The sequence below is a fragment of the Aplidium turbinatum genome, chromosome 6 (assembly GCF_918807975.1).
Source record: "Aplidium turbinatum chromosome 6, kaAplTurb1.1, whole genome shotgun sequence".
In the NCBI taxonomy this organism is placed as follows: Eukaryota; Metazoa; Chordata; class Ascidiacea; order Aplousobranchia; family Polyclinidae; genus Aplidium; species Aplidium turbinatum.
The window spans coordinates 5,589,602-5,617,122 of record NC_137477.1 but is presented as its reverse complement, the minus strand read 5'-3'; the positions used below and the strand labels follow the sequence as shown (position 1 = coordinate 5,617,122).

Below are 27,521 nucleotides of genomic sequence, written 5' to 3'. Positions count from 1 at the left end.
ATGGCGAGAAAAGAAATCAAGCGACAGAAAGGCGAAGATGGGAAAGAGAGTAAGAGGGGTTCCGGATGTCAAGTGACGACGGAAACCAGCTGATCATCGCTATTCCAGTCGTTTTTAGAACTTTTGAAAGGAAATACTAATAGAATTTAGGCTACTTTAAAATTGCTAAAAACAACAATTCCCTTTTTAACACTAGAACGGCCGAAAAAAAAGTATACCTCCAACGGCCGCTGGTGTCGAAATCGACACTTTTCACGAAAACTTTATTTTTTCGCAAAATTAGCAGTAAGATTTCGTTTTATTTTACACTGATCAAATTATCTAAAGCACTTATTACTTTTGTCACCTATTTACGCTGTTCATTTGTTAGTTTTAGACGAAAATTATGACGTAGGCTACCAGGTTTTGATCAGTTCGAAGCTTGACTGTATCTGTATCTTGTACGATGATCTAAAAATTCAACAGAGCGAAGACATAATTATCATAAAAATAGCACAAATTTTTCTTATTCAGGAGAAAAAAAAATCAAACAAGCCAACAAACACTTTACGCAGTGCAGCCTTTGCACTCCGCAACTTTCCAGTCACCATTATCACACTTCCCACTTTTCGACAGTGGCCGTAAATGGTAACTGTATTGTTTTAGCAATAATATCCAGCACATTTTTCCGCGTTTTCTAGATAGTCGTCCCTGCTCTTCTTCTCTCTGCAGGGTCGGCCGGCCCCCGGGCCCACCATCTCAGGAGGCCCACAAATAATAGATTCTTGCGTTTCAGTAAAGGTTTTTTTGAGTTGCTAAAGTTCACTGGGTGTACATGTCCATTAAGAAGATGATTTAGGCCCTTATTAGGCCTATACTAAAACATCTCAAATTTGGGCCTAAACTACACTGAAACATCTCTAAAAACACTATTACTATCTAAAAACAAAGTTAAAATGCGATAACGTTAGTAACACGATCTGCGGAGATGTATTTAACATATATATAACAGGTGGGATGCAATTGAATATGTGAATTCAAGAAGGGCCCAATTGCCACAAAGTGTTTTTGGCACAACTGTTTTAATTGTTTTGGTCATTTACTTTTGTGGTGAAACTTGATACCGTAACGATTATATGCTTAAACATAGGCCTACTGGTAAAAAGCATCATAACTGAAAAGTTCACTCGGTGAAGATTCTGTGACGAAACTATGGAGAAGTTTAAGTGCAATTGCTGTAGTTGGGCCCATTTCAAAATCAATGGAAATATTGATAGGGTATTTTTTATGTGTTTACCGATATGTTTGAAAAATTTGTCTGTTTTTTTTTTCAGTATCATTTAGAAGACATTGAAAGAAATCGGAAAGCACAAATAGTGAAATGAAAAAAAAAACTGGAGGACCCTTTTTTGAATTCACGTATTCAATTTCTTTTCATTGAAAGAAATCGGAAAGCACAAAAAGTGAAATAAAAAAAATGGAGTTGGGCCCTTTATGAATTCACATATTCAATTTATTTTTATCAATAAAAGTGTTTTGCTTTAAAAAATTGTTAGATGTAAGCAAAATAGCATTTCTGATAGTTTAATTAATTATCATTTCATTTTTAACATCTACAATACCGTAATTATAAATATCCTTGACTAGTGATGCCTGGAGCATGAAAAACCTGTACGCTGCCGCCAGGCGCGGATCTAGGAGTTTTTTTTTGGGGGGGGCCAGAAAATTTTAAAATGAATTAAAAAGTAAGAAAAAGATAAAACAGATATGAACAATCAGTGGCGTAGCCAGGAATTTGGGGGGTTTTGACGGCCGGCGGGCAAAGCTCGAAGGCGTGTTCGCCAAAGACGACACCCAGCGGCGGGAGTCTGGGGGGCCTCCCCCAGAAAATTTTGAAAAATTACTTTAAATTTGGTGCATTCTGAGAGCATTTTCAACAAAAATATGGGTATAAATATTCCTGTAAAATGGTGCTGTTCGGTGGCATAGCAAAAGGATAAAATCATGTTTTTTTTGGCATTTTTTCGATAATAAATCTAAGTCTCTATGTTTTCTTGTTGTTAATTCCTGGCTAAGATGTTTGGTATTGGCAAAACTCGCTCTTTTAATGCAGTTTCGCTTAAAATTAGGCAACCTTTGTTTTAGAGACATAACTTAGAGACTGAAAGCATCATTCTCAATATCGTGACGTCACACGCGCGCCAAAGGGGGGGTTGTAAGTCCGTTGTGGGACTAATATCAGTTGTTTAGAAGCATATGAATCCATTCAACAATTTTTCACAAAATTTCGGGGGGGGGGCCCGGGCTCCTTGAGCCCCCCCATAAATCCGCGCCTGGCTGCCGCACTGCACATGTCTTCCCGTACACTGCAATGCAAAACATCTCAAACTGTCACACTGCCCCTACACCACCAAAAATAAGAGTGCACTTGCGCAAGTGCACAGCAAATGCAAGGGAATTTATTAAACAAAAGCAAATGTTAGAAAAAAATTTAGGGCCAATTTAGGCAATTGAGTGCTGGTAACTTACTGCACTTATTATCCACATTTGATACCGTATAGCTCATCTAAGTTGCTTTTTATTAAATGCTGGGAACTTTTAGCAGAAACGTTCTTCTGTATTTACTTGTTTCTGAATATATGCATATGAAATTGCTCTTATCTTCAACTACCTTATAGACCTGGCATATCACATGTTGTACGGTACTGAAATTGTTTTGATCCAAAACAAAAATCACTCTTGTCACAAGTGACCTGTTTATTCTTGCCACTAACCTCAGAGGCTACCATATCCTAAAAACTTTAATTAACTTAAATGCCTGCATAAAATTATGAAAGCTTTGCCTTGGAATGAAATAATGTTGAATAAAAATAATTGGACACCTGACCTCAAAACGCTTTACACTGCTTTAGTTTACAAATCCTTGGTTGACAGAACAAGTAATGTTGCCAGATAAACATAAAAATGGTGAAAAACAATAATGTTGCTGGATGACCAAATCTGAACGGAAATTAATAATTTCTACAGTGTTGGTTTTGTCCTCAGATTTTATCTGCGCGGTACCGCGCGGCAAAGTTCAAACAGTCGAAATTTTGCGCGATACGGTGGTAATACCGCGTCGTGACCATACTCCATTGCCAGTATTTTTTTTATTAGAAATTTTTAACACTTTTGGCTTTCATTCCAAAGGTGTAGCTAAAGACTTGTGTTTGCGGTTACTTACACTTGTGTTGTTTTCTAAACTGTGAGAAAGTCTATTGAAGTGAACCACATTTCCATATCGGTGCAGTAAAAATATACACAATATCATAGGTTTGCTTGACGATTAAGGGCCCAAAATTAATCCGGTCCCGGGGCCCACAAAGGGTCAACACAGCACTGCTTATATAGACTGCCTTATAAAAAGATTTAACTCTTTTATACAGTGGTGGCCTTTGAGGTGGGCAAACTGGGCGACCGCCCAGGGCCCACTCCACTATTCTATATTTTTCATCCCACTATTTTATATTTGTCCTGGTAACATAGCCTAGTCATGTCTGCGCTTCGATCGCTAGTTCCTCCGACCCAGCTGGGCGAATCTGTCCCAACGTTTGGCTAGTGCACACCCGTGCTCGTTCCTTCAACGTTTACACTTTTTCAGTAGGTAAAGTATACAATATACAGTATTCCCACCTACCTTTCTTTTTACACCAATTAATTGGTGTAAAAAGAAACCCTTTTTGCGTTTGCGGAAAGCTTATAAGCCTGTCTCCCAAGCCCGCTCCGCCATTCTAAATTTGCGGACGAGTCGCATAAAATTTTTGATCCATACTTTCCCTCCACAGGTACCTAGACTCTCCAGCCTAGCCCCCGCGACCTAAACTGGTGGACTTCCCTTCCGCGTGCATCACCACCTCAAAATCAAGTTGCTCTTCGCCCCAGATCATCTTGTGGTGATCATTAATGTGGTGGCCTACAAGTAAGTTACAAGTCCACTGTGATGTGGGTTATAAACGTTTGGCTCTTTCTGCGTGTGATATTCTTGTGGCCCATTCTTAATTTTGAATGTTTTAACTTATACTTCGTCTACACTGCAAAATATTTTGAGCTGAGGGTAGCTTATTCTTTGTTTACTTAACACAAAGCTTTTCTCAGCAACTGCACTGCCGTCGGCCTGAAAAACTCTTCGCGGGCTTTTGTTACGCTTTGGAATGATTCGTGTGACGTTGGATCTGGCGCAAAATTTAGTTTAGGCTTTAGGGTAGGCTAATGAACCAAATTGCGAAAGGAAGGTTTTCATTAAAAAGCCATTTCAAAACCCAATTGAGAGTCCAAGGTAAGTAATTTGATTCGAAACAAAATATTTTTTTGTTTTTTACTGGCCTACTACTGGTAAAAGGTAGGCTAAAGGTAAGTCCCATACTTGATCCAAGCACGGAGGAATGAGAAGATAAGGTTCTCATCATAGGCTACTAAGCCTTCGGCACTAATGAGAGTAGGGTGGCCAGTTCCTTGCTGCTACTGCTGGTGCGATAAGCTGCACAGCAATCAGTTGTGTAATTTTGAAGTTATTTTTTTATTGATCACACAAAATGCAATCAAGAAATCCGTTACAAGTAAAACTAGCCAAATTATCACTAAATTTACATTCTGCCGATGCGACAGCTTGTATAATGACTCTTTTGCGCTGCATTAAACAAGATATTGACAATAATGTAACCCGAAGTCACAAGAGAACGTTTGCAATTTCATTTTTGTTTAACGTTATTTCCTATGACAATTATATGGCATGGATTTTATTTTTTGTTTAACCTGATGTGTCACGAAATTAACGTACGGCACCGTATGTAATTTTATGCTTGCTTTGTGTCTAATGTTTTCGCAAGTTATCAAAAGCAGCATTAGGCTCCCTACATCATGTAACAATGACAACAAACAAACACATCCAAGATCAATATCAATCAAAACGCTTGCGTATAAAAACCAGCCAACACTGTCAGTTCAACACCTCAGACTGACCAGTCAAGTGCGTATGAGACTCACTTGTATCAGGGAAATGCATTAAATCAGGTGCGTTTGACAAGAAATTACGTAGTTAACTGGTTAAAGTTAAAGCTTCTAAGATGCTGCATGCAGGGAATGGAATGGAAGACAGATTTTGGGATGGAAGATGGAAAATGTCAAGGATGGAAGATCTTGATGACGGGATGGAAGACAATCTTCCATCATTCCATCCCAATTCCATCATTAACTTTCTAACGCTTTATCAAGACATGCAAAACATTACGTTGCTTGCTGAAATAATTAGATTTTCGGTTCGTATTAAAGCAAGGGGAATATTGCGTGAGGCGCATATTTTGTCAAACCTAGTGTCGTTAGGAGCGGTGGGGTGGCGCAGCGGGTAAGGCATTTGCTTTCCAATCACCAGCGATGTACGCGCATACAAAAAATATTGACGCCGTCAGCGCAAACGCAAACGTTCGAAAAACCATACGCTGTATGCGTCAACGTAACTTGTAAAAAACGTTGGCAGCGTCAGCGCATACTCTAGCGTAAACTCATTTTGCTTGCTTGGTGCCAAACATTCACAAGGTATAAACCACCCGAAACAAACAAGTTTTATTTTGAATTTCCACGAAGAAACACAAGCATCTGAAAGTGTTCCTCTGACATTTTGCTGCGTTTTGGTTTCAATATGTCTTTGCACATTGAAAACATTCTTTCAACTTATTCAAAATTTGGGAAGTTTGATAAAAAAAAATGCAAACAACAAATAAGACATTAAAAAGTATGCATTGACGCTTTGCGCTAAATAACCGCAAAAACTTTACAGCGTAGCCTCAAGCGACAACTATCCAAAAAAAAATGTGACTGCAAGCGTTAGCGCAAACAAAAAGTCTACGCCGCAAGTCTGTGGCGTAGAATTTGCGGCATATACAGACATCTCTGCCAATCACGCAATCCTGGTTCGACTCCCGGTTTATGCTGGTTGTTGACAAAACTTCTTGACGTTTGACAGCATTCCATCATACGACACTTGTGTTCTATGGAGATTCTCGTGGGTGTTGTTTTTCGAGAAGGCAGTTAAACGAAATAGATTTTTGTACATTTCGAAACGAAAAAGTGCAATGGCAAAGTTGATAGAAAACAGAAGGAAACAAAACAAAAATGTCTCAAAAGTAAACGTTTGAAAGTATTTGCAACCTCGTCGTCGTCGTTCGTATGAAATCTGTAACTTGCAATTTTTGCAGTTTCTGCTTCTGATTGTCGTCATTAGCCTGAAAACTTTTCCAGTTACCAGGATTCACCACGCGGAGGTACACGACATAAACAAAAGTAATGTTGCTTCTCAAGTATTTTCGTTACTTTTTTATCTTCTCCAACGTAGATTACTACTGCCGTTGTATACTGCATACCCTGCCTGCATGTCTTCAAAGGTTGTTATTTAACAAGCACGATGCGGTATTTGTATCAGAACTGCACGATCGTGAATAGCCTATAGCCTACTTCAGCAGTAAAGAATGTAGATGGGCATTTGGCCACTACCCTTTCAGAACAATTTGAGATTTAACACAATATTTCGCAACAAAATATCCATAACCGACTTCCAAAAGATGATGCGAAACACAACCCAGACAGCAAATCAACCATTGTTAACATTGCTTCAACGTCTACAGATTTACTATCTGGGAACCCAGCTGGGTAAATTATTTCCTTTTCACATTGAATTAACGTTTGCAGACATTGAATCAATGTGAACAGGACAACTTTTGCTAGCTTCTATCTTGTGAGACATGATTGTTCATATTTTAGGGCAGGTGAGTGCAGCTTCGTCGAGTGCTATTATCGGTGGCTTGTCCATGGGACATTCAAGAACGACATGGTCAGCGCAGTTTGTTCCTCCCCGCCGCATTTGCAGGCCGATGAGAGAGCCAAACTACACTTTTTCATGTTGGAATGGAAGCGGCCGAGTCCTGTTCGAATTCTATTGAGCTTGACCCAAGTCGGCAGGGGCAGGTTTATACTAAGAGGGCGCGTCATGGAGTGGTGTTTCTTTTTGAATCTTGTTGCAAAAACTACCAGCGATTTGTTCTTGTCATGCTTGATGAGTCATATAAACATTAGCGTATGCAGTACAGGAAAGCTGAGAATAAAATAAAATTATTTGAGATACATTGAGTGTGTTAATGAGATTAACAGTAAAAACATCAATACTGTATGTTTTTTCTCGTATTTCGTATGTAATATTTTTCTTTTAAGATTTGATAAGAGCTATATGCATACCGGTAGCCGAAAAAGTTTGCTGTTTGATTTATGATGTTAAATGTTGTATTGTTGCTCAGTTTGGTCTGTTTATGGTTAAAAAGGTAACCTCTATCCAAATTGTGTAATAAGATTAATACCACAATAAAGCAAAAGAACTCCACCAGCAGTAAAGATCGTTAAGCTCAAAGATTAACACGCTAATCAAAAGCCGAAGTGCTACAATGTCACCTTCTAGTTGTGCTCACCAGCTGCCAGTCGTCTATCAGAAATTTACTTGTAAATCTTGTTTTCGATTGGTTTTACACGTAACTTTACGTCGAAAAAACGTGTACGTACAATATATGAATAATCAAATCGCTTTCGTAGTACAACAGAGACAAAATTAAATCTCGCAAAGAAAGTTCTCATCTTTGATAGTGTCACTTGCCAAGGCTATTTGCAGCGGACGCAATAAAGCGCTGATGAATTTTTTTTTGCATATTAAAGAAGCAATCAATAAGTAAAACCAAGTTATGATAAGAAATGAAAGCAGACAGCTAAGTTAGCAAAAAGTCACTGATAGACCAAAAAAATTCTAATTAGCATGAGTTTAACTTTGAACAGAACAAAAGTGGTATGCAGTAGCATTGACAGGGGGTCCAGACGGTACTTCTGGACTTGAGAGCAGAATGATTTTATGTGCCTGTAATCTTTCCAAGGCGGCCGGCAACTTGAAGAAATTGCCGCGAATTCTTTAAATATAGTGAGTGAGTTTTTCGTAGAAGTCCTTTGATTTGAAGCCGAGGGTCTCTTTGGTACCGGACCCAAATTATCCTCTCGACAGCCCTAGTGGTATGACTTGACTTTGAGAAAGAAGTCATTTCGCTTTAGCTATCTATATACAGATTGTAAGTAACAAAGAAATTGAGTTAAATTATTCAAATAGACAATAAAAAATTCAACCAACTCGAGCTTTTTTTGAGACACTTTGCCCACTCCCATAAAGATAACATATTATATTCAACTACACATGATCTTCGTTCTTCATTCCCGTACTCCCGAATTTGCTGCTATTTTATTGTTGTTTTTAATTCAACATTAAGAAGTTCAAAGTAGACATAATTTTATTGCCAAAGAATGATACTGATGATGATGAAATAACTCAATGCTACAACTGCTACGTTGTTCATCATTTACCACCATAGAGATATCCAAATAACAATTAATAAACCTACGTATAAATAGCTCACTGAGATTGAAAGTTGCACTGCCAGGTCAGTCTTTAAATTGAGCGAGAATATAGAAAATGACAGATTACAGATCGAAAGGGTAACCTTGTTCATAAATTATGCATTTTAATTACATAATTATTATCATCAGGGCGATTTTTTTACTCACCCCAAAAACTAAAAAAAAACTTTAATTGTTTTAAAAACCTTAGCTATATTCTACGACTTGAGAAACATCAAAATATAAAATAAAACACACCGAAAAAAATCGAATTGTATCAAAAGTTCGAAAAAATAACTTTATAATTTTCCTATAGAAGTGGCTCTTAACCTTTTCTTGCTTGTGCTCTCTGTACCCAGACAGCAAAAATCGTCATTTGCTGTCAAAACCGTCTGTAGACGTTGAATCAATGTAAAAATGACGAATTTTGTTGTCTGGGAAGAAATAACCTTGTGTTTTACGCCTACACGTTTAATCACACAGAGTACCAAAAAAATTGTGTTTTTTGTCTATCTCTGTTCGTATTAGCTGGATACTTCAAATTGCTTTTTATCAACTGATCAATGCGCGGATGAACTCCACAGACATTTTTTCAACTTTCAGCTTGTTTTCTTGAACTTTACGTTTGAACAAACAACGTTTTTAAGTAGTCTGCCATTCAACAAAAAATGTAAAACAGCAGAGTTATAGCATTGTTTTATTTGAAAAGTAATTAACTTAAAAGGCACTATGCAGTTTTGTATGTTTTGTTTCATTATTTCAAAATCAATGAGGTGATGGATTAATCCAAGAGTTCAAAGTCAGTCGCTTAACAAATGTCGTTACGACTACAATTCAAATAAAAACCTCGCTCATTTTGCTAACAAGGAAGTTGTTTCCTCTTTCTTGCTGTTTTATAAGAATTTGGTTTGAAGCAGCAGTATTTTAGTGTTATACAGTGGTTGTTTGTTGGTCGTACAAAGTAGACAGTCTGTAATCAACATGGCAGCAGGAGATCTTATAACCAGTTTCTTATAAAGTACACGGAATACAATTATTCTGTTGAGAGAAAAAAAAATGAAACTGCCGAGGATGGTGCAACTAGAAATCTGCTTTATCGCACTTCATGTTAAAAAACTTCATATCGCACTTTAAGGTTCAAAAATGCTCCCGCATGTCAAAAAAGAGTTAGCTTGAACATTTTGAGTTTTCAAGCGGTTCAGTCCCATCCAATGCAGTCTTTGAAATTCAGACCACTATGGTTGTGAAATTTTGGGCTGTGAATTCATTATTTTTTTATTTAAATTCACTCAATTTAAAAAAAGTTTTTGGAAAAATTTAAGATTTTAAATTTTATTGTAAAGTTGAATATTTCAAAAAAAATGTTTATTTTGTGAATTATTTGTTGTGTTTGCAAGCAGTGTAATACTTTTTATTGATTCAACATTTACAAACATATTGGCCTAATTGTTGGCTGCTTAGCCGAATGGTCCAAGCTCTGGAAGGTTACTCGAAAAGGAGTCGGTTCGACACCTCTCAAGACCATGCGACTGTGTCGCTAGCAGGACACTTAAAGGCATGCCTGAAGATGCACATTAACATTTGCTTCCTTGTCTTTCTGTCCACTTAATTTAAATCTTCAACAACCGGTCGTAACCCTTGATATGACAAAAAAGAAAAACTGTATAAACCACGTTCTCCGCCCTCCATACAATGTTACTTTTGCCCACGTCTATTTCACCACAAACTAGGCCTCCAAAATCACACACCCGACATCACCATCCAAAGCCACATCCAACAACTTGAAGATAGAACCAATGCTCGGACACGAGCTGGAGCCAACGACGATGCTTTGGATTTACCAAGTGTTCTTGTCGGCTGCGTAGCCGAGTGGTGACGTTCGAAAAGACGTGGGTTCGACACCGCTTCAGAGCACGCGGCTGCGTCTCGGCAAAGACACCTAATGGCAAGCCAAACTAAGGGGAGCAGCTGACTCGAAGGTTATATGTCACTTACTCACTTCGCTGCTTTCTGTCATCTGTTGTATTGCATCTGTGGTCGCAGTTTACTGTATGTTATCGCAATGGGCGCAAATAAAAGCATGATTATTCTGATGATATTTTTCCACAGTTTTAAGTATTGCATCAATCTCAACGAACAGCTTTGTACTTACATTTGTTAACAATAAGTTTTAAAACTATTGAATTTGTTTTGTGTGACATAAAATAACCCTTCAAAACAGGTAGCTGTTGAATTCCTGCGTTTCACTGTTGGGACAAACGCTGCAAGCCCTTGTGAGAACCCAGAAATGACTACATCAAAGCACCACAAGTAAGGTTACGCTATTCTACAAATAAATTCACAAACTTAAAGTCTAAGCAACTCTTTTTTCATTGGGAAATAAAGTAGAAATAATTTAATGTACGTCTAAAAACATTATCTTTTATCATCTTTAACAAAGTATAAAAAAATACAACTGATAACAAATTTAACAATATGTAAAACAGCTCAAAAGTCCGATATGTTGTCAGAAATAAGGCTTAGTCTAATCTATGAAAAAAAGGTTTTCATGTATTTTCCGTTTTTATATATAGCTTAAAGTTTCAAATTTTTTCGTTTGCATTGAATGCAATTCTTTCCTATTTTAAATTCTGAAAGTGGAAAATTACATAAAATCTATTCATTCAAAACCTTCTTTCAAGATATATTATTTTCTTTCAGATTTCTTATATTGCTGATATATTTTTACTTCACAATGAACATGACGACATCTATGGAACAAAGTGAGTGACTTTTTGATGTGGTATTCTAGGTAGCAAAATGCATGGCTACCCGGCGATACACGCAGAATCAACGTAAAAAATAAATTGTTTTAGCTTAGAAATGCTGTAGTAACATGTTTTCCTATTGCAGTAAGTGGAAGTGTCAGTTGCTCTCATAGTAATTTATCATTATTTTCATACCAAGAAAAAAGGAGGAGTTATGCAATTCTAACAGAGTTTTGTTTCTGACACAAAGATGTAGCCCAAGTGTATTTTCAAAAGCTTATGCAACGCTGTCACCATTTGGCTCGATTGGTAACGCACGAAGAAATATGCCAGGTCAACATTTCATTCGTCAGCGTTTTAAGATATTGTTTAGAAATCCTCTTTTGTTTTGGTTCTCTCGATGACAGAAAAGCAGTGCTGCCAAATTTATTTTGGGTTAATATTAAAACAATCCATCAGACACCAAAACTGACAGCACAGCAGGTCATTTTCATGATGACGTCAAGGAACGACAAGTGACTTAATATCACAAGGTATCTTGTGGTTGGCGGTAAAAGTCTAAGTTTCCAACGGTGGTTAAACATGGTGACCCTCAAGATGAGAAACTATTTTAATCATCCATACCTTCATGTTGGTGATTCCCTCTTTATTCGTTCATTTTCAAATATTAGATGAATATGGCGACCACTCCGGTGAAAGCAATGATGGTCATGGAACTGAGGTGACGAGGAACATAGAGAAACTGTTTCGTGTACATAGCTACGAGCTCAGCATAAAACCGTCCAACAACGGTAAAATAAAGTTATTCCTTGCTTAGTTAAAAAGATATTTTACTTAAAAGCGCTTTAAAACGAAATCATGTCAAATGAATAATACTTCTAAATACATGAACGAATTATGCGCTAAAAACAATTTAGCGTTGAAATAAGACAAAGCATGCAAAGTAAGTCGAAGTAAAATATTGTAGTCGTGAAATTCGTCGACTGTGAGTCGATTGCACTGCTACAGTAATATCCTTACCAGTGGCGCCGGAAGGGGGGGCAAGCGGGGCAGCTGCCCCCCCAATGTTTTAGGCATCATCTTTTTAATTTTTTTTTTTATTAACACATATTAATATTCTTTTTTTAATATTTGGATCCCAACCTCAAGTAAGTCAACTCAAGTTGCAAGGGGGGGGGGGGGGGGGGGGGGAGGTAAAAGCTCTCTCTTTAAAAAAAAGTATGGAAAACCTTGATGACTAAATTGTACAGTAGATAAAAAGATTTTCGACAGAAGCAAAGATATAGACTTTTTAAAGTTTTAACTAACGTCACATTGATGTAGAAAAATAACAACCTGTTAAATTTTTGATACCTCACACTCCCATGACTTCTTCCGCGCGCATTTTGGCATTAGTTGCTTGCAGTGATTCTTTCACTTAAACAAAACGTTTTGTTTCAGCAGTTTTGAGTTGTTCGATTCTTAAGTTGTAAAGGAGGCTCAATTTCTCCAATATTTATCATTTATGTTTCTTCTTTAATTTCAGCAGAGTATAAAACTTGTAAAAGTTTTTCATCCATACGACGTCATGAATGAAATTATATCTCAAATCGGCGTAATGACGTGACATCATCTAAACATTTTACCGAATAATAAATTAACAAATTCGATCGTCAAAAGTGGTTTGGTGGTAGTAAATATTATGTAATGAAAAAAATGTGATAAGGTTGGAAGACATTACGTCATGTATTTTCAATACAAATATGAAGTTTAAAATTTATTCTTTTGTTCATAGTCGTAATCCTCCTTCAAAGCGGTATTACAAAGAACAATTTTCGATAAGGGGGGCATCAAGAATAAGTCGACATGACTTTTAAGGTTTACGTCAGCTCCGGAGATTAGTAAAATATAAGGTTCTCATTATCGTGATTGTAAGCCGCGGGAAATTTTTTCTCTAAAAAACAGATTCCCGGGAAGCTAAACATTTTTTCCAGCCCTGGTAGAAAACAAGAGAAATTAAGTAATATACCACTGTCTTGCACCAGTGGCGTAGCCAAGGGAGGGGGGTTCGGGGGTTTCAACCTTTCAAATTGAATTTATGGATGTTAATACATTGTTTACAAAAAAAGTTTTAGCCTATGATGTAATTTCTCGTCAAACTGTGCAGTGTGCAAGGATGCAAGCCATCTGCAACTGCTGAGATCGCTTGTTCGATCTAGATTAACATCTAAACAGCTATTCGTTATACAAAACTTGAATATATCAGAAATAGCCTAAAGTAACTTCATTGTCTCAAAGCTTTTTGTTTGACACTCATCAAGATGTATGACCTCTATGACGTTACATTTTCTAAACTTTGAGTTGACTTCAGAGCATAAAAGTTAGTGACTTACCGGAATAAGATCGTTTTTTGAATCAACCAAGGAGAAAATTGATAAATAATAAAACTGTAATAATCTCGCAAAAAAAAGCAATCAACCTATGTCTTTAAAACAAAGTTTGCCTAATTTTAAACCAAACTGCATTAAAAAAGCGAGTTTTGCCAATACCAAACATTCAAATATCTCAGTCTGGAATTAGCAACAAGAAAACATAGAGACTTAGCTTTATTTCCAAAAAATGCCGAAGAAAACATGATCTTATCCTTTTGCTATGCCACCGGACAGCACCATTTTACAGAAATATTTATACCCACAATTTTGTTGAAAATGCTCTCAGAATGCACCAAACTGAAAAAAATTTTCAAAAATTTCTGGGGGAGGCCCCCCAGACCCCCCGCTGCTAAGTATCGCCTTCGGCGAACACGCCATCGGGCTTCGCCCGCCGGCTGTCAACACCCACCTTTCAAAATTTTTGACTATGCTACTGTCTTGCATTGTCAATATTTTGCCCCCCCAATGTTGAAGGTCTGGCGGCGCCACTGATCCTTACCTAAAGCAGTGTTAATAGCCACGCAATTTACACTGAGAAAACAACACAAGAATGTAACTGAGGTAAAGAGTACAAAGCGTTGATTTGATTGGAACATCATGCAAGTAATCAAATCAGACGTTTGTACTTTGTAGACAAAAATGTTATGTTCAACCGTCCACGGTTTAACTAACGAAAGACCAGAGCGTGTAGAAATATTCTGAAGCCTACCATGAAGGAAATTAGCTTCGGCTTTCCCGATTAACTTCAGATATTTGCCAATTTCTAAGTGCTCGATCGATGTTTGATCAAAGTTCAAACTCCCAAAAATATTTTTTAAGTTTAATTTCTGCGTTTTAGTTTTTTCTCAAGATTGTTGATTTTCCATTGATTTTAAATTTGTGCACATTAAAACTTAAACCTTGAAAAATTTATAGATGCACAAGAAAAAATAAAGATTTTACCAAAGTTAAATTCCGTTTTTCTTGTCAAGTTTTCATTGTTTTGGAAGCTATTTACAGGTTGTTGTCGTATCCAGGCTCGCGCCCAGTGATTAACGATTTAGATTAAGTGGACGGGAAGGCAAGGAAGCCAATCTTCGTGTCCACCTTCAGGCATGCTTTTAAGTGTCCTGCCTAAGACACCGCCGCATGCTCTTGCAGTGGTGTCGAACCGGCGCACTTTAGAGTGCTGTCACAGGTCAGCCGATTCGTTCCATCGCTCGGATGGTTTTATGAAACGAAAAAACCTGAAGGCTACGACAAAAACAATCAGAACAGTAGTAAAATCTATAGCAGACTAGGTAGAAAAAGTGCTTTATGCGGTGCAGGTTTCTCAAGCTAGATCCAGACCCCAGTGAATGCAATATGAATATATTGTATTTTAATAGCAATAATAACAACTATGTTTGTTTTTATATAGCGCTGTAATATGAATTTTGAAAGTTCGTCACAAAAAGCTTATGATCGTGAACAATAGCACATTGTCTTCATTCCAATCCTCCATAAGAGGAAGGAACATGAGGATGGTGGTCCATCGCAGATATGTTTTTTTTGTTTTTTTTGTTTTATTATCTTTATCCTGCATTGCGGGAAAGCGGACTTGAGCGCTATGCATCGGTGTACGCCTTTCGACGTACACCTGACCCACGCTGCAGCCGACTGCAAGGTCTGTTTCCGGTTGTCTACTCTACTTATGACTTAAATTTGGTACTACCCATTACTCGAAATCGATCACTGGGTAGAGGCAATTATCGTAAAGTTTCTTGCCCAGAGAAACAACAGCAAGTGCGGGTGGCTGGAGTCGAACATGCAGGCTCTCGACTGCAAAGCAGACAGTGCCGAGTCATCTCAGATTTTACCAACTATACTATAAGCAAATGACTGACAGTAACTTAATGGGATTGAATAGCATTATTCAAAACAAATGCAATACACTAATAAAATAACAACACGATAAACTCGAATGTTTTCTGCAAGAACTCTTTGCCCTCTTCAGTAAATACCGAATGCATCTAAACAAACAAACAAATAACTGTAAATAATTAACCAACTATTATTTGGCACAAACTTATATCGAATATCTACAAAGCAAAAATGCAAGCGTCTAACTCTAAACTAATAGACTACTGTTGCATTGTCGCTTAAATTAATTCTCAAGTTAATTCTCAAAAACCTTCACCCCATCGTAAACGCAATAATGACAAAGTTAATTTGCATTGATTGCGGAGGATTGTCGACCGGGAAGGGTTTGTGGCCTCGAAGGCAATCACTAACTCGATTTCATTTACTTTTCTTCAGTCGGTCAAAAGAAACCCAAATAAGTCTTCAATTGTATTAAAGTTATCTTTAAGAAGTTTTATTAAATCACAAGGTGAAATCCACTTGACGTAATGAAGTAACGCTACGTGAAATCGAATTTTCTGTTTATTTAAATTCATTATCCATTTGTGACGTTTCTTGTAATAATCAAAAGTATTTTATCCAACCTTGAAAGTCAATAATTACAAGATTGAGGTAATTGAGCCATTGGCGCAGATACGGTTACCGAGATTGACAAGCAAATTTTACACTTGTTGGTAAAGTTGCTAAAAGTAAATTATTTCGTTCACTTGGTGACATGAACAAAAGCTGTCAAACCATTGTTTCTTTAATCTTATTATTTCTTTGTTCACAAAGTTGGTCGCTCAACCGATTGCACCATTGAGGCTGGCACGTAGCCACGAGGAGGGAACCTATATCTCCCAAACACGCCCATCAAAAATCAGCTGAAATTAAGATATTTAAGAGTCAGCCTACCTTTTTCTTTGTATCCAATTTTTGTATTTCCAATGGTCAGTATCAATTTTTAAAACGTATTGTGAGTTGTGACCCTCTCCCGCAGTATCTCTCATAAATTTAAGAGTTAAAACAAATGCATAGCATCGCCCTAGTACGGAAAACATTAACTTTTTCGTAATATCTATCAATCTAAAAACGTGAAACCACCAACAAGGATTGTGTTGCATTATACTCGTTCATTTCAGGCTTTCCTACGCGAGTAGGAGTATATCTTATGATAGAAAGCATTACAGATATTTCAGAAAAGAACATGGTGAGTATTTTATTTTTTGACAGTATTTAGAAGTTTGTTTTTATAATGTAGAAATTCTGGTCATGGAGACAATTTGCCTTTTTTGGCAAGCTCACCTTAAAATTTTAAGCCCATTTTGGTTTATAAGCCATAGTGAGTTAAAAATAGGCTACAACATTTCTATAAAAATGGGACCATTGGGCCAATTTTATAGGTGACCTCTTGACACAAACTTGTGTGTCATACTTACACTTTTGCTAATAGGTGTAAATTGTAGATAGCCAGAACACAACGTTCGTATCAGGGTGTAGCTAATAGGTCTATTTTATGCTTACCCTCCATCAGTTAACACAAACCTGCAGGAAAAAATGCTTACATTTTTGTAGGGGGCTATTAACACAACCTTCAGAAAGGCAATGCATGCTGTCATCGGTAATCTCGTGGAGGATCAATGTAGGTGTCTTCCTTCGGAAAAAAAAACAAAAAACAAGCGAAGATGGACAAAAACTATAACGAACTTTTCAATGCAGAACTGAATGCGCTAAGCTGTGGCAGTAGCTTATTGTGTGTGTGAAATAATCGTTTTTAAAAGTGTAACCTGGATGATTATTATAATTTTCAGGATCTCACTTTTACTCTGTTTCTTCATCAACATTGGACCGACAAACGTCTCAAATTCACTTCTAACGAGACAAATAGTATTGTCTTACCTAGCCGTCTCTTGCAAAAGATTTGGGTACCTGGTAAGCTATCTCATTCCTACTGTAAAATATTCATTTTTTCAAACAATTATTAGCATGTAGCATGGGAGATATACAGCTGTGAACCAACATACAAAGCTAAACTGTGAGTAGGTTGAACTTGAGATGACTGGGAACTACACAAACTTGTAGATGTAGTAACTTGAACCACGCTAACGCAATTGCGAGTATGTGTGAAGAGGACTCCAAAGGATGTGACGTTTAAGTAACTGTGTCACGTTAGTTGAACGTCGTATTTCCGTTGCAAAATCGTATTGTTACAACGTAGTCGCAAGAACAACATCATCATATCATTTCATTTTTTCTCAAATAATTTTCGTGTCGGAGACGAAAAAGATACTACTAGCTTTTATGATCATCATACCAGCATGTCAATGAACGGGAAAAGGTGGCAAAACTTTTAAATGCATAAAACGTGTCTGAATAGTTGTTCATGTAGCGAGAGTATAATGTCTGTAACTAGCACGGCTACAAAACCCGTCCAAAAACAGCAAAAATAAAACAATAACAAAGAGAAGCACATATGCAATATTAAACAATTTAACACTTGTATTAAATTCAGTAATATTTCTAAATATTAGTACTGTTTCTATATCTATCAATCATAGGAGCCGATAGAAACCAACAGGCAACAGCTATTCACCACTGCGAGGTCGTTTTTAACTACGACTACCGGACACAAACAAATTGTACACTTATCTTGCATGTTAAGTCTTATTGCCCACCTTTTTAACGCATGCAAGGTTGGTGTAATTGTAAACACAACACAAATTTAGAGATGATTTTTATTCTTAGTGATTTGTTTTATCATGATTCAGCCTACAACAGTGCATTTAAAGCCATTTGCTTGAAAATTTAAACTAAAACTTCCAAGCAAAAACAGAATCTCATGAGTGATATGTTTTTTAGATCTGTATATTGTTGGCTCGAAGAACTCTTTCATTCACACTACTACAGTAGAGAACAAAATAATGCGACTTTTTGCAGATGGTAACGTCGTATACAGTATCAAGTGAGTCTGGCTGAGTTGTGTAAATGTGTAGGTCTATTTTATTCTGTCAGTTACATGCCAGTTCTTAGCTTTAGATCGTTAGAAACGTTTTCGATAAAAATGATGCTTGTGAAATTCATAACATTGCTATGAACTGTCCTTCTTAATTTCTTGATTGTATATGAATTTAACAACGTGGCTGCATGCAGTTACGTGCTTTCATGAACTGGTTAGATATTCTTATTTCCTGCTACAAATACGAATTGCAATTTATTTTATGAAATACTGAAAAGCTTAAGTGTTTATTAGGATTGGTATTTGTTCTAGCAATAGTTATTTTCAGATTCATCAGATAAACGTTCTTCTTCTTCGTCGTATGAGCTGTTCTTCCGGACTATATGTTTGGGCATGATGTCATCAGCCACTCGACAGTCTCGTTATCCAGGGCCTTCAGTCCAAGCGTTCCATGTGGTGGTTGATGGATTGGGCAGTCATGGACGACATGATCTACTGTTTGGTCTGTGGCGCCACACTCGCATCCCGGTGAGGGAGCCAGACCCCATCTGCACATGTCTGAACGAAAGCGACCGACGCCGGTTCGTAGGCGGTTAAGCCGGACCCACGCAAGTCTTGCGAGGGACATTCCCGGAGGGTGGGGATCGACGTCGGGTAGGAAATCACGGAGTCGGGAGGTGTTGTTTTGCCACTCCATGTTCCATGTGTAGTTCGTCCAGTGTGCCGCACTTATTCCAAGATCTTCAACGTTGTTCAGAAGCTGTCGTGCGGCGGGCACAAATGGGCGTCTTGATTTCAGTCGCTGCTGTCCTCCAGGTAGGCGCTGGAGTGTACTGTGGAGGAGGTGGTCGGTGTCCAGTGCGCGACGAGCAAGGGAAATCATGGCTCCTTTACGGCGAAGCTCAGCAGGTTGGATGCCTGCAAGGATGGGAAGGCAGTCCGTTGGAGTGGGACGCAGGCATCCAGTCACAGTGCGTAGTGCGTCATTGATGGCGGTGTCAATGTGGCGGGTGTGAGAGCTGCGGCACCACACTGGTGCGCAGTACTCAGCGGTAGAATGGACGAGGGCCAAGGTAGCTGTGCGAAGGGTTTTCGCATCAGCTCCCCAGCCGGAACCCGCCAGCCGCCTCAAAAGTGCAACGCGCGCAGATAGTTTTTTGCGCAGTGACTCCAGGTGTCGTCGGTACGTGAGTGACCTGTCCAGGGTTACGCCGAGGTAGGTAGGTTCGGCGCAGTAGGGGAGGTGTTCGTCATCGGTGGTAACGTTGATCTCACGTTTTGCTTCCTTGTTGTTTAAATGGAAGGCCGCCGACACTGTCTTTGCCTTGCTGAGCTGTAGCTTCCATTTCTGGAGGTATGTTGATATAGTTGACATGTCCTGGCTTAGGTTCCTCTCCATTGACTGCCAATCTCCGGCTGGATGCAGGAGAGCCAGATCGTCTGCATAAGCATACTTCCTGGAGATGGTGTCAGGCAGGTCGTAGATGTAAGTGTTAAAGAGGAGGGGAGCCAGGACAGAGCCCTGTGGGACGCCGTTCCTGAGTCGACGAAGTCTACTTCGTCGGCCGCTACCGGTGGAAAGGGTAAAACTGCGGTTTTGCACAAGTTCCATAATCATATGGACCATGTGCCTGTCAGGAAGGAGACGGAGTAGTTTGCAGGTAAGGCCGCTGTGCCATACAGTGTCGTAGGCAGCCGTGAGGTCGACAAACACGGCGCCAGCCTTCTTTTTTGCCGAGAAGCTGTCCTCGATGTCTTGGGTCATCAAAGTGACCTGGTCTACGGTTGATCTTCCGTGGCGAAAGCCGGCTTGTTCCCGAGGGAGCTGAGGGTCTATTATCGGTTCGACACGGGCGTAGATAAGTCTCTCGAGTATCTTGATAAGTCTCTCGAGATAGATAAGTCTCTCGAGATAAACGTTACAACTATTGTTTGAAAAAATCCATATTATTATTATTGTTTGTCTTGTTACGCGAAGAAGAAAAAGAAAAAACAAAAAGAGAAAAAAGAAAAAAAGAGAAGAAAGCAAAGATGTTTGTTCCATATTATATTACTTGAAATTAATGATTCAGATTCAGTGGATTGGACAGAAGCTAATTCCTATGTTCACCTTGAGCATGTCACAAACTGTCTTTCTAGAGTACACCTACGGAGTCTTGAAAGAGATTTGAATCAACGCCCCTGATTATTAGCTTCGTTTTCATATAATTGCATTTTTGTAAATCAAAATATGAGCGGAAAATAGCCAGTTTTAAAATTTATGTTGCCACTGCCCACAACACTGAACTAGTCCATATTACTGTACAGTCAAAGATGAAAGTAATCTTGATCTTCAAGACCACAATTGATCTTGAAGATCGGGATCTGACCTTAACCTGCAAGATTACTTTTATTTCGGTGACCTTCGCATATTCTTGATGATTTTGATCTTCAAGATCACTACAACACACTAAAACCTATTTGTTTCAAATTAAGTTTTTACAATGCATGATTACCATCAACATTGTAGATAAATGTTTTGGTTATGCTAAAGAAAGAGGTTGCGCGTTTCATGCAACTACAATACAACTTCATTGGCTTGTATTGATTTATTTATAGATTTTCTTTGCACCCTAACGTTGGATTGCCAATAACAACATAGCATAAAATATTGCTCTTAACAATATTTAGCAGATTGCTGATATCGTTATATGCCTTAGTAGCTGCTTTGTTATTAAAGCAGCGAGTTTCAAAAGCATCTGATTTGCATATTAAATCAGCTGATATGAAATAAACAAAGGTTGTTTTGGCAAAGGAATTTACATTTAATCTGATTAAGAATATTTTATGCGTACCGGTCTGCTTTGCCGTTAATTTTCCGTCGTGGAGTGTAAGATATATGTCAAGCTAACATGGTTGTGAGGTTTAGGCACTACTACCAGTAAAGAAACAAGATATAAGTTGCCTATCACCGTTCATACCAATAGGAAAGAAAGACCCTTGCAACAACTTTGATACAAATGCAATATTTTAAATGAAACATGTATCTAGCTACTATGGAAAGTCGGAAACATTGCATCCCTCTTTGCCTTGTGTTAGCTACGCCCATAAAATGTAACGTCGTAGTTGAAATCCAATTAATTTTTATAAGTCGCTCGATAAATATTGACACATCGGTTGATGCAAATTTTAACGATTCAACCTAAACAATATTAAAAAGTTAAACTTTACACTTTTGCTTTGAAGATTTTTCTTAAAAATTAATTATTTACAGTATATAGGCCTAATGAGAATCTTATCTTTTCATCTCTCGATGCTTGGATCAAATATAAGACTCACCTTCACCTATCTTCATAACTGTTACCTACTAGCTGCTTGTCAACACTGCTATACACTCATGATGGCCATTGTAACATTCCATTTAGACTGCCAGGGTTTCCATTTTACTTTGATTTTGCTTTAAATCATTCCTTGGTTATTCTTTTTATTATAAAATTAAATTGACTAGGGCAGTTGATTCGACGACCGTTAAAGTTTTTCGTTGCTTTCCTTTTTGTTGTAATGCCAGTGACCTTCTTAAATTATTATAAAATTATAAATATTCCTCGCCGAGACCGCAAATCAATCGTTTTTTACATTGATTTAACGTCTTGTTTAATTTTCTGTCTGGGTAGTATTTTTTTCAAATCTTGCGGTACACAACAAATAAAACATCATAATTTTCTCACTAGCTGTCTCACTCATCATGAATTTAAATTTAAAGGGAATGCACTGACAAGTAACATTGTGTTTCAGGATAACTACAACCGTGGCTTGTCAAATGAGCTTACACATGTTTCCATTCGACACGGAGAATTGTACCTTGACATTACAAAGCTGTAAGTTTTTTGAGTAGGACTATGTCAATGTTCAGAATCATTTTAGTAAAGTGCCATCAATCGGAAAACTTCACTCTGCCAATCTCGGTAACCGCCCTGCGTCAAGAGCCTCTACAAGTCTACAAGTATGCGAAACTACCAGGAATAACCAATCAAGGCTTTGTCAGTCCGAGGATAAAGATTTAAAACCAACCAACCAATGCAGATTTAAATGTCCTTGGGAACATCATCTTGGATTTAGGTGACTTGGGTTATGTGGCCGCACAAGTTACCGATATACTGTAGGTTTACCCTGAAAGAAATTTTTGTGCCTTTAATTGGACTGTCTGTCCACGTTGTCTGCCTCAACAGATCGGTTGGTTAAGCGCCCAATTATATGCACAAAGAAACCTTAAAATCAAGCGCAGCGCTGGTGGTTCGACTCGACGTGTGCGCTTGACCAACGCATTGGACTGCTCTCCATTCAGCGTCACCTAGTGGATAGAATACTTGACAACTTGACATTTTAGTTTGTAAATGACATTTTACTTGACATTTTAGAATACTTGACAACAATAACAGACTACAATACTTTAATAATGATCGAAAACTTTCCTTTGTCAATTGACAACAATAACTTTCCTTTGTCAATTTCACTTACTGGTCTTGTGTCGGCAGTTCGAATCCTCTGCAAGTATTCAGAGGCTTTCTTAATCCGAAGGTAGAAATGCAAACCAATCAATGTGGTAAATCTACCCAGTCACCAAAATTCGTCACTTTTACATTGATTCAACATCTGCAGGCGTTCAACCAATGTAAACATAACGCTTTTTGCTGTCTGGGTAAACGCGTTTATCCATCTTTTCTCGTTCATTGCTATACTGGATTACAAGTCTCCTCTGAGCTTTACAACCGTGGGCTGAGCGTCACGCTTACACAGAAGTTGTTTTTTGAAGTGGGTTACAACACCGATGAGATTCTGCTCAACTGGAGACTATGCAAAGGTGACGTCATCTTTTTGAAGCCGGAGCTTCTCGAACAAATGCCCAAGTTCCGGCTCACCAACCATGAATTTCAAAACAATAATGTCTCTATCAACATAGCTGAAGGCCTGTCCTCAGGTACCAAGGGCCTTACATTCTCTTTAGCTGCACTCTTGCATGGATGTGGGTGTTTGTGGTATTGCATTGTGGCTATGAGATGCAATCTATCGCTCTCTTATACGCTTTTCCAGCTCGCAAAATTCCCAGTCAAAACAATGCTGTTTTTACATTTGAAGTCGTTGAATCAATGTAAAAACGGCAGGATTGAATAGTTTTGTTACGGTAAATTTTTTGTTACATTGTGAATAGTTTTTGTTACATTGAAAACGACTTTCAGAATTCCTATATTATATTTAGAAGATACTAGCGTGTCTCCAGGCATTGTGTCACATCATGTTGCCTCACCTGCATCTTTTTTGATAGAGGTGTCAAGCTCTCGCTCTTCTCAGCTCCATGTTTGTTTCATCTTCAAACGGTACCTCATGTCTGTCTTCTTCCAGTCTTACTTCCTACCTCTGGCCATGGTCATTTTAGCGGGATTAGGAATGTGGCTGGATCCATCATCGGTGCCCGCAAGAGTCGCAATAAGTAAGAAAATTTTTAAGTTGTAAACTTGCAAAAACTTAATATGATTTAAGTTTAGCGGTCAAAATCCAAGCTAGAAGGTTAAGACAATTTTGTCAGGTCAAAAGTATAAGTCTATTAGCTCATATCTCTTCCCAAAATGCAATGATTTTGCAGATTACATTGATTTTATTTTTATTACTTATTAAACTTTACTTTACTGCTTTAAATTGTAAATGAATTTTATTGAAATCAGAATTTTTTATACGTTTTATCAAAATGGATGAAACGTACAGAAGCTTTTTTGGCTTTGATTTATTAATCTGTAGTCGACCAACTTTTCATAAAAAAAGACGTACAAGTTCTGCTAATTTACAGTAAAGATAGGTTACATTGTTTTGACATACTACTTATTATGGGCTATTTTGTTAGGTGTGACTGCTGTGCTTACTTTATCAACGATAATTACCGGCATAAAGACGTCATTGCCAAAGGTTTGTTATTTTCATTTCTACGTTTGTACGGTAGGCTATAGCCTAAATTCGATTGCGGAGTGGCGCCCTTTCGACTATACCCTTGATTTTTCTCATGACCATGAATAGTATGCTCCTCTAGAGAGAAATGCCTGCGGCCCTCCTGAGGGCTATGACGTACTGAACTGATATGACGTACTGAACTGATAGCTTACTCCGTAGGCTTATGGCTATAATTGGAAGTTGGTTCGTTTCACTGCTTCAGAAATACTGCATGCAAATTCATGAATGACTGTGACATTCTATTGGTTGTCCAACTTCGTGCTAAAAGTTATGTAGATTTAGGCTAATTATAATTAATATTTCTTTACTTTTTTTGTTTTTAGGCCAATTTCCAAAGTAGCCTACAGCAATTTAAACTCATTGCGAAAAATGTCTGGCAAAACATCAATGTTTTAAGTAACAAGTTGAATTCCTGGTGATGCGTAATAGAATATCGAAGTATTCCGTTCTTTCTACAATCGTGTCCTTCATATTTCAGGTTTCATATCTCACTGCCATCGACCTTTACCTTTGCATTTGCTTCGTGTACATCTTTTCAACCGTCTTGGAGTTTTGCATTTTAAATTATTTGATGACAGAAAGGAAGCGCTCGAAAATCCATCGCATTTACAATCCAATGACGCATTTTGAGCTGAAAGTAAGTAGACATCTGTAAGACATGAAAGTAAGACAAATTCTGATTGACGAAACGTCAGAATAAAAGCAGATTGTCGCTTTATACATCTTGACCTCATTCAATTTTCAGCAAACATTTTTGCGAGCCGAACTCAACTCATCTATGATAAATTAAAATGCTAAATATAGCCCTACGATGGGCTATACATACAAACATGATTGTCAATCTTTTGGTACATAGCCTGCAAAACCTGCATTTTATATGGATTTGATGTCTGCAAACGTCGAATCAATGCAAAATTGACGGATTTTGATGTCTGAGTAATTTCTAATGACTCATTTCTTGTTAAGCGCCATAGAAGTAGATCGGACGTCCTTTTGTTTGATACCCAGACTTACCGGTATTTTACCGGTATACCCAGACCATGGCGATCTGTGACCCAGACTTACCGGTTTGATACCCAGACTTACCAACGTCTATCACTGAGTATCACGTTTAGCATGAACACGTTATTCCCTAATTTTACTGCTCTGTGCAAAAAAGAGCAGAATCAGTACAGATTTTAAAGTCTTTGGTAAGACCTGGCCTGGAATCGAACAGAAGATCTACCGGCACTAGACTCCAAGAAACTAACCACTCTACCACTGAGCTGGCAAAAGGGATGAAAAAGTAAGGAAGCCCAACATCACGTTCATCTGCATAAAATTAGGCTATTTCATCAGCTTTACCTGATTCAATTGGTTTGTACCGGTTCTGGCAAACCGAGTTTTAACATTAACAAGGCAATGCAGCTGATCAGACAACAAAGCTCATGTAAACAGCTTCTTGTTTACATTAGGCTAATTCAACGTTTGCAGACGTTTAATCAATGCAAAAAGAACAAAGATTGCTGTGCGGGTGTTTGATGAATCAGAACAGTTTGTTGCTACAGGCTTCAGCAGAGTAGGTAGTCTACTCAGTAAGTTTATTTTTTATGTTATAGGTTTGAGGAAATTTAGGATCCCACAGCTGTTTGAAACGCTTCCATGATAATAATAATAATGTTATGGTTTTATTTATTGTCGCTTTACAACAGCTAAGGTCTTTTAGCGACATGGCTCATTATTAATTTGTATCAGGTTTACGATGTTATCACATTATTACCCGATTCATTCTCACTGCGCGATGCAGGATAGAACACAATCGGTACCGTTTTTAAAGTCTTCGGTTTGACCCGACCTGGAATCGATCTCAGATCTACCAGCACCAGAGCCGAAGGCGAAACTACTCGGCCACTGAGCTGGTTGGTTGATCTGGTTGATCGATTGAATCTTTATCCTCGGACTGAGAAAGCTTTTTTGAGAAATTAGTCATAGCAGTTTCGCATACTTGTAGAGGTAGAAGCTTTGAAATACTGACGCAGGATCGGTCACCGAGATTGACAAAATAAAGTTTCCGATTGTTGAAGTGTAGTTAGCGGGGAATTATTCCATTCATTAGGTGCCGCCGAATGAAGAGCAGTCCTTTATAATATGCTTTGTTCAAGCGCACACCCCTAGAGTCGAACCAGCGCCGTTTGATCTGGAAGATTCTTCGTTCAGAGCTACCAGGATTAAGCTCTCAAAGGAGCTTTTACAGTTCGAAAGTAAAGATTCGATTGATAGTTCCTATAAATCATGTGGTAGCCTAACATTTTAGTTAGGGATAACTATTTTAATTGATGTTTTTAATACTACAGAATTTGGAGCAACGTATAGAAAAGAATAATGCTTCGTTAGCAAGGGAAAGTAAAGAAACACCGAACTCACGAGAGTAAGTTATCCACGTAGATTAGAGCTTCTCTGAGCCATTATCTCAATTCTTACACTGTAATATGATTGTTCAGGAATTATCTTTTGAGGTTGGGGAACGGTTCTTTGAATGTTCAACTTTTCAACGAAAGACAGCCCTTGAATCCAGACTCTAAAGATAGACTCGATCGCGGAAATGGACATGCTAAAATATATAAAGTCAGTTTGCTTTTTCACAAAGAAGGTTGTAATTTATATCCTTGGTCTGAGGAGTAGAGCAAAAATGATTAATTTTGGGAATGCGACGAATTTAAACCATTGACGCAGGCCTTGGTATCAGGGTGAAGTTATGTTAATGCTAGTTGTAGTATTCATGTTTACGAATTATTCTATCTGCTACGTGTCGCTTTTTGTCCTAACCGAATCATTTGTGTTGGTTGTAAGGGTAAAATAGATTTTCTCACTTTCAGGCTGACTTCATTTCAATGATTAATGAATCGATTCTTTTTAGGAGTATTATGCTTCTCGTGATGAAACAATGAAGGATGACAAACAAAATTGCTGCATACCAAGATGCTGTCTGTTCGAATTGGATGACATTGATGTTTACTTTCGAAGGGCATATTTTTTGTCGTTTGCTATTTTCAACGTTGCTTATTGGTTATACTTCGCTGGGATGATTTGAAATTTATCAGTTTTTATTGAAAGAAATGCTTTTATAAATAAGTCCAGTGAGCCTACTAGTTAACA

General features: G+C 38.0%; 1 protein-coding gene across 1 annotated transcript; it reads left to right on the top strand.

The window, feature by feature from the left end:
• LOC145771830 (gamma-aminobutyric acid receptor subunit rho-2-like) lies at positions 1 to 27,521 on the top strand. Its single transcript, XM_082583562.1, has 15 exons — positions 1 to 72; positions 10,655 to 10,743; positions 11,134 to 11,195; positions 11,852 to 11,971; positions 16,594 to 16,661; positions 17,263 to 17,383; positions 18,311 to 18,413; positions 22,182 to 22,264; positions 23,200 to 23,352; positions 23,710 to 23,874; positions 24,283 to 24,344; positions 24,865 to 25,023; positions 26,720 to 26,793; positions 26,867 to 26,990; positions 27,283 to 27,521. The coding sequence occupies exons 1-15, from the start codon at positions 1 to 3 to the stop codon at positions 27,454 to 27,456; spliced, it is 1,629 nt and encodes a 542-aa protein (XP_082439688.1). The 3' UTR covers positions 27,457 to 27,521.

What these genes read in the sequence shown, in the direction of transcription:
- LOC145771830 (XM_082583562.1), top strand. Translation starts at nt 1, where the DNA reads ATGGCGAGAAAAGAAATCAAGCGACAGAAAGGCGAAGATGGGAAAGAG. An exon ending in GACGACATCTATGGAACAAA is followed by an intron (nt 11,196 to 11,851) that starts GTGAGTGACTTT and finishes TTCAAATATTAG; the next exon opens with ATGAATATGGCGACCACTCC. An exon ending in CTCTATCAACATAGCTGAAG is followed by an intron (nt 23,353 to 23,709) that starts GCCTGTCCTCAG and finishes CTTTTTTGATAG; the next exon opens with AGGTGTCAAGCTCTCGCTCT.